Source organism: Chinchilla lanigera, unplaced genomic scaffold, assembly GCF_000276665.1.
Source record: "Chinchilla lanigera isolate Chin_1 unplaced genomic scaffold, ChiLan1.0 scaffold00020, whole genome shotgun sequence".
NCBI lineage: Eukaryota > Metazoa > Chordata > Mammalia > Rodentia > Chinchillidae > Chinchilla > Chinchilla lanigera.
In genome coordinates, this window is record NW_004955421.1 from 673,646 (window position 1) to 681,994 (window position 8,349).

The 8,349-nt window shown below is 41.7% G+C and overlaps 1 protein-coding gene across 1 annotated transcript in view; it reads right to left on the reverse strand.

Annotated features, from left to right (window-relative positions):
* Positions 1-8,349, reverse strand: part of Ubp1 (upstream binding protein 1 (LBP-1a)) — a gene marked incomplete at its 5' end in the record, with an annotated part of 63,299 nt that extends 54,950 nt beyond the window's left edge. Inside the window, 1 exon segment of the mRNA XM_005383640.2 lies at positions 8,165-8,349. Within this exon segment, the coding sequence (XP_005383697.2) occupies positions 8,165-8,349 (185 nt within the window).

Consider the following 8,349-nt stretch of genomic DNA (forward strand, 5'->3'; position numbering starts at 1 on the left):
AAAAAAAAAAAAGGACAACTGTTGTAGCACCAAAGAATACTTATAATTATTTGAGAGGGCTATTACTATAAACTTCCTTTTCTAACCACTTATGTAGGAGAGACTAATCTTAATCTATGTCAACGAACATATTCCAATACCAGAAATGCAAATCCATCTGTTTCTCACTAAGCCAGACATTTAATAAATTTGGAAAGCAACACCCCCAGTTTTTCTGTTTTGGAAAAAAAATTTTTTTCGCACAGTAGTGGAGATTAAATGCAGGGCCTCCCCACTGAGGTGCAACCCCAGCCTTTCTAAGTTGAGACGGTGTTTCACTAAGTTACCCAAGGAGGCCTCAAACTTGTGATCCTCCTGGCTCCACCTCCTGAATAGCTGGGATTACAGGTATGCACTACCACGCCCAGTTGGAGAATAATTTTTAATAAAAATATTTAAGGTAATATGCAATGATTTGTAGTTATCTTAAATACTTTAACATTTCTTAATACTTTCATTATGGAGTGACTATAAAATACACAGCATCCTATTCTATTAAGATGAAGAGAAGAAGGCTATAAACATCAACAGTGGCCCTACTCTACTCAAAATCACTGTGTAGGAGATGGGAATATAGTTTGGTGGTAGAATGCTTGTTTAGAATGCATGTGATCCACATCCGTGCACACACACACCACTGTAAAAATGACAGACATCCATTAAAGGCTCAACAGCATTCAAGTATATTTTATTACTGCTTGCCAAAAATTAAAAAAAATTATTATTTTTGTTCCTTTCTATAGTTCTGGGGATAGAATTCAGGGCCTCAAGCAGGCATATTAGGCAAGTGCTCTATCAAAGAGTCACATCCCTGCCTGTGTATGTTAAAAAACAAGTTTTGACCGCTATACATCAGAGTGTCAAAATCATAAAAGAAAAAACTACAAAAACGATTGCAGTAGACAAAAATTAAATACAATATGGGATCTTAGACTGGAAACTCCATTAGAAAAAGGACAAGGGAAAAACCTGTCAAATCCAAATAAATTTTGTGCATTGAAGTACTGCACAAAGCCTAATTTCCTGATTTTCAAAACTGTACTCTGGTACAGAGTTAAGGGAAGCTGGGTGAAAGGTATATATGGGAACTCTATAATATTTCTGTAATTTGTAACATTATTTCAAAAGTATTATCAAGTTAAAAAATTCAACTACCACACCAGGCTTAGTGGTGCATACCTATAATCCCAGTACTCAGGAGGCTGAGGCAGGAGGATTGCCGAGTTTGAGGCTAGCCTGGGCTACAAAGTGAGTTCAAGGACAGCCTGAACTGCATAGAGAAACTCTGCCCCAAAAAGACAAAAAAGACCAAGGATATATCTCAGTGGCACAAGTGCCTGCCTCACAAGCGCAAGGTCCTGAGTTCTATTCCTGGTACAAAAACAAAAAAGACAAAACAACCAGCTATCAATACACACATGAATAGACTAGTTTTATCGTAGTTCCTATTAAGCTGAAAATATCATGCTTCTCAAAAATCCTAGAAGGTTAAAAATTAAAAGAAAAAAATTATACTGCCAAAAATTAGCCATTTCATAACCATGTACAGTGGTTATCAATCAAAATAAATATTATAGCACTTCTTTCATTTATAACACCTACAGCACACACATATACACAAAGATGGCATGTCAGATGGTGTTTCCAGCAGCAAACGTTTATCAAATGTGTCTTGACAAACCAACAAGTGTTACTGCCTTAAAACACATCAAGTTTATGAGACCTTAGCAATAAATTGCTAAATTTCTAACCCCAATTGAAGGCTAGAAACTATACTGAGTCTTGGGGAGGAGAGAAGAGCTTAATTATTAAAACTGAACATATTAATATAAATGAAAAACAGAATGTATATGAATTAGCCGAGACAGTTCTTAGTCTACATAAAAATAACTTCTTGAATACATTAGATTTCAATACTCAGCAAATTCTCTTCTAAGGCAAGGAAAGTACATTATTAAGATTTTATCCCAAAGGAAAAGTATTGTCATGCTATGTTTAGAGAGGAAATTTAGGCAGCCTGTTTTTACACACCTATGAGCTAAAAATGTTGTTACATTTTTTAAAGGGTTGTTTAAAAAGAAAAACAAGTTCAGGATTATAAAAATTCCTCATTTAACAACCAAGTTCTGTTCCTGTGACTATGTTTTGTTTTGTTTTGTTTTATTACTGGGAATCAAACTCAGGACCTTGCACTTACCAGGCAGGTTCTGTGCTACAGTTGTATCCCCAGGCGGTGACTAGGTTTTTAACTGATTTGGTCACTAAATGAGGAATTATATATAGAATGTACATTACAATATTCAGAACATAGAAATTGCCCAAAGAAACTCCAACTTGACGACTTTGCGTAACTCTTACATGCAGTACTGTAATATACAACAGAAAATAAAACTACAGTACTGGACATCCAGCAAAACTCACAGTACTATATTAACAAGGTGAACTGTATAAAAAGACATTGAGGCTCTATAAACTATGTACAGAACTGTACAAAAAAAGTTAGTTGTAAGTGCCAACAGTTGTTAACCAGGCAGGTCATACTACAAGAGGAATATCTGTATACACACAACCTGGAAAGCCTAAATTATTTATTATGTTGCTCCTTACAGAAAAGGTTGCCTATGCTGTTCTGAGATAATAAATTTAAAACCAAAATGAGACAGGTGCTATATAGTTTAGGCTGGTTGTGATCTTGCTGCAATCCTCCTAACTCAGCTTCCTGAATCCTGGGGTTACAGGCTATGTCACCATGCTCAGCTAGACTTTTTAATCAATAATTTATCATGCCCTTTTGTATACTACTGCCAAGATTAAATCCAGAAAGTTTTTGAAATGCTGAAATGAGTTTTATAGAAATTACTTCCAATTCTGGAAGTACTCTCAAGCACCACAATAGGTCTTTTAAAAATTTCCTTAATCTTGCCTGGTGGTATGGTGACACATGCCTGTAATCCTAGCACTCTGGAGGCTGATGCAGGAGGATCTCTGCGGGTCCAAAGCCAGCCTGTGCTACACAGTGAGATCCTGTCTCAAAAAGACACAAAACAGCTGGGCATGGTGGTGCAAGCTTGTAATTCCAGCACGTGGACCACCGTAAGATTGAGGCCAGCCTGGGCTACACAGTAAATTAATAGCCAGCTTGAATTACACAGCAAGACCCTGTCTCAAAAAAAGCCAAAAGAATTCCACTGATCCAAAAATTTGTCTATACTTCCATGATAGGCCATTTAAGACCAAAAGAAAATAATCAGTTCTTAGTAGCCATATAATAGACCTTATCCTTATGGAAGTTGAAATTTTCCTGTTACCTACAGCAATGAGGGAGAACCTTTTAGGGCTTTCAATGATACAACAGTACACTGTGGCACACACACTACAGATTCACTACCACTGCCCTATAGGGTCTGTCAAGGGACATTTTAACCTTTCAGTCAATGCAGGAAGCCTGCCTTCAACTCAAAGCACTTTTGATTTAGCAAATTATTTATAAACTATGCACACACCTCTTACTTCAAAATATGTAAAGTAGGCCTTTTGTTTCAAAATAAATTTAAACCATTTTGAAGTATAAAAACAGAACTCAGACAATGGTTTTTTTCAGTTGATAATTTAATAGCAAAGTGTGTGTGTGTGTGTGTGTGTGTGTGTGTGTGTGTGTGTGTGTGTTTAAGATGGGGTCTATACTGCCCAGGTTAACTAACCTTCTGGGCTTCAAAATGATCCTCCTGGGGCTGGGGATTTAGCTCAGCGGCAAAGCGCCTGCCTGGCAAGCGCAAGGTCATGAGTTCGGTTCCCGGTACCGGAGAAAAACCAAAAAAAAAAAAAAACAAAATGATCCTCCTGCTTCTTACCATCACACTTGGCTTCAAAGTTTTTAGAAGAGTAATCAAAAGAAACCACTACTATAACCTTCAAAGCCTGTGTTTGCAGCCCTTGAGAGGCTGAGGCAGGAGGATCACAGTGAGCTGGAGGCCAACCTCGGCTACACAGTGAGTTGAAGGCCAGCCTGAACTACATAGTGAGACCACATCTCAAAAAAAAAAAAAAAAGAAAATGAAAAAACAAGAGTCCATGCAGCAGACCCTGGGTTCAATCCCCAGCATAAATGGGAAAAAAAAGTTCAATACTGACCTCAAATTCTGACTGCCAGAGATTATGAACTTCATGTGAACACAGATGGAAAGAAAATGACTAGGTTGTTTAAAAGACTCTTAGAAAATTCTAATGAGACCAGGCACAGTATTGTGTACAGCTGTAATCTCAGAATTTGGGAGGCTGAGGTAGGAGGATCCTTACAAGTTTGAGGCCAGCCTGGGCTACAGGATTTAGAAAAAAGATTTAGGAGTCACCTTATTTCAAAGAGAATATGCACTAAGTCACATCACACATACAGCTGTAGTCAAAGAACACATACAAAATGAGGACCAGGGGCTGGGGATTTAGCTCAGCGGCAAAAGCGCCTGCCTGGCAAGCGCAAGGTCTGAGTTCGGTTCCCGGTACCGGAGAAAAACCAAAAAGCAAAACAAAAAAAAAACAAAATGAGGACCAGATTCCCCCCTCAAACCAGAAAGAAAAGAAAGCTACAGAAATACAAGAAATTGACTCCAGTGTACCTCCAACACCAGCAGTCTACACTGGTTAATGCAAATATATATTTTTAAGTCATACTACAGAGGAAGGTCCTTTTTTCTTGGGCTATCTTCCCAAAAAGCTGAAGAAATGACTTCCCTTAAAATAAGTCTTAAATAATTTGTTTTAGCGGTACGCGGTGTCACAATTGTTTAATTCCAGCACTCAGGAAGCTGGGGCAGCAGGATCACTGTGTTAGAAGCCAGTATGGGCTACATAGTGAGTTCAAGGCCAGGCTAAAGCGAGAAGAAGGGAGGGAGGGAGGGAGGGAGGGGGGAAGGAAGGAAGGAAGGAAGGAAGGAAGGAAGGAAGGAAGGAAGGAAAGGAGGGAGGTAAGGAGGGAGGGAGGGAAAGAAAGAAATCCCTGCAAAAAGAATGTTTTAAGACACTCGAAGGAGCAAATACAGCGAACATAGTACGTTACTTTGGAAAGAAAAATGGAAAGCTGCCTACAGAGTAAATTTCTTTGTTCCTTTTATTTTTGGTCTTTTTGAGACAGGGTCTTGTTATGCAGTTCAGGCCAGCCTTGAGCTCACTTTGTAGCCCAGGCTGGCCTCGAACTCGATCCTGATCCTCCTGTCTCAGCTTCCTGAGTGCTGGGATTACACGCATGTGCCACCATGCCCAGCTCAGTAAATTTTTCAAGTTACTTTTCCAACAGTGTACTCAAGTTTACTTCTTGAATTTGAGAGAACAAATGTAAAAAATAAGCCTTCCTTCCTATTTGACACCAGAGGAAGAGGACAAATGCTCCAGGAGCAGGTGAGAATGCTGCTCAAAAGCACTCCCAGATCCTCCTGTTCTGGCTGTGGAAAGTAAACCACCACTGAAGGAGGTCTCCACAGTCCATAGCAGAGATGGCACTCCTATGTGCCTATGGCAACTATGGGCCTATGGCATGCGTGCCACAATGGGCTGTTTGTATCACTGAAAGCTCTAAAGGTTTGCCATCACTGCTCCAGAGTTTTCTTCAGATTTTCTCCTTGTTAAGTCAACTCTGACATTCCCTATATTTAACAATTTCAAGGGTTGGGGATGTAGCTTTTGCCTACAGTGTTCAGCACAAGGCCCTTGGTTTGATCTCCAGTAACACACACACACACACACACACACACACACACACACACACTCTTCAAATAAAGAGCTCTGAATCTGCAAGAGACAAGTATTCTCATCAGCTTGCCTTTATTTTTCACGATTCAATTAACTATGAAAAATTAAGCTCCTCAAAGATGATATTCACTGGAGCCCGGGTTATAGCTCAGCAGCACAAGCGCCTGCCTACCAATAGCAAGGTCCTCACTTCGATTCCCAGTACCCACACACACACAAAAAAATTCACCTTCATTAACTAAAAATTTAACTAAATGACACAATCAAAAACAAGAAGACAGCCAGGTGTGGTGGTGCATGCCTGTAATCCCAGCACTCCAGAGGCTGAGGCAGGAGGATAATTTCGAGTTCGATGCCAGCCAGGGCTACAAAGTGAGCTCAAGGTCAGCCTGAACTGCATAGCAAGACACTATCTCAAAGACAAAAAAACAAAAAACAAGAAAACAGACATGGTGATATACACTTGTAACACTAGGACTTGGGAGGCTGAGACAGGAGGAGGCTCACCTCAATTTGAAGCCAACTTGGGTTACATAGTAAGTCCAAGGCCAGTCTGAACTACAGAGACCCTACCTCAAAAAAACAAGACAAAAAACATTCCAGGAAAAAAATTTCCCCTCAAGAATGTTGCAAATGACAGAATTACAAAGAATCTGAGCAATACTTTTAAGAACAAAGTCAAGGAAAGGTTGGCTATCAAGACTTCATTCTCTTCACAGACAGAAAACCATAAACACAGGTTAATTGCATTAAGTTGGTTGAACCACCAAAATAGTTCATATAAGACCCTAGAAAATGCAAAAGCTCAAAATTAACAGTAAGCAAATTTTTCGGCAGCCAAATTCCCTTTCAACTGTGAGAAGACACACATACTGAGATTGTTCACCTGCCCTCTATTGCCTTCAAGGCCTGCCCACAGGCTTGCAGCAGTGGAACCCACAGCAGCAAGGTGCTTGCAGAGCAGTTCCACTAGGGAAACACTACCTCTCCCCAATCCCTGCGCTGACCCCAGGACTCGCAGTAGCAATTTCCTCAACAACGCAGTTGTTCTGGAAAATAAGCCATCTCATCTACGGTATTCAGGTTACACAACTGCAAGATGAGGTTGCAAGATCAGAGCGACAAGCACAGACAAATCAGGGCCAGAGGCTGGTGGCTTTTTTCTTCGTTTGTTTTCCACAATTCACTTCCACACCCAGAAAACTGTCTCCACCTTTGAGAATTTCTTATGGCTCAGACTTTCTAAGATTTAAAAGCCAAGGTGCTTCAGGGATCAGCCTCCACAATCCAGGATTGCCCTGATCCACAAGTCATCCTTTGTGCTGTTTTGTTTTTGAGACAGGATCTCGATATGTAGCCCAGGATGGCCTCAAACTCGCAGGAATCCTGCCTCAGCCTCCTGAGTCCCCGGACCAAGTCACTCTTCAGAACATTTCTGCTTCCTATCCTCCCTGTGAGCTGCAGTGAGATGTACTTCTCTGGTAAACTACACAGCACACATCAGCATCTCTAAAGAACTGTACAAATTATAAAGAACAGAAAACTACACTTAACTCATATTAACCAAAAGCTGCCGAACCACTAAATTTTAACCTACTAAATGAGAGCTTTATGGCACATCAACTTTATGTCAATAATACCGTTGGTAAAGAGGTTCCAAACTGTTAAGTTATATATGTGCGTGCCTGTTACGTAAATATATTCTTAAATATATACATTCTTCAGCATAAATGGCAGAAACTAAGCTCCTGTCTGCCTCAACCTCTCAAAATTAAACACGAAGAGACTAAACAAATTACTGTTTGTGGTACAATTACGCATGTTAAAGCTCTCTTCAAATGGGAACAGCCTGAGAGAGCAGTCCCCAAAATGACAAACTTCACTCTTAGAGACAATCAAAAAAACAAGTCATCATGGTGCTTTCCCCCCTCGCTACCACTGTCATTCATAATAGGTTAGGAATATCAAGTAATTAAAACCTGCAACAAGGAAAGACTACAGTGTAGGACAACTGAGTAAGAACGTGGGTTTATCTTCCTCGACAGAAATGCTAAATTTTTGTACAGTGTATTTCTCCTCAAAGGAGCTCATAAACCACTAGGGAAGAGAAGACCAAGTCATCTCAACAGCGGGACATGTTTTACAGCAAAAATGAAGCCCTCGAGCGCGATTTCCCGGCCGAAACCTGGGGGGCTGGTGTCCCCCGCCCGCCAAGTCACTGCGAGGCCTGGGGGCTCCCAGTCGCGATCCGCCACGCGGCAGAGCCCCGACCCGGCGGGCAGGGCGGCCTAGGCGCCGCCGGACACCGCCGCGCAGGGAGGGCCACAGGGCCGTGCAGGCCTTCGCCATGGGGAAAGAGGCTTCCGCCCGCCAGGGCGCCTACCTCATGCTGTAAGCGCCGGCGCCCAGCTCCTGCCCGATCCCGGAGAGGCTGGCGTCGAAGTCGTGCACCAGCCCGGACTCGATCACCTCGTCCATCTTGAGCACCCAGGCCATCTTCCGGCCTCGCCGCCGCCCCGCGCAGCGCGGCCTCCGCGTCCGGGGCGAGGGGGCCCGAGCTCCGCGGGC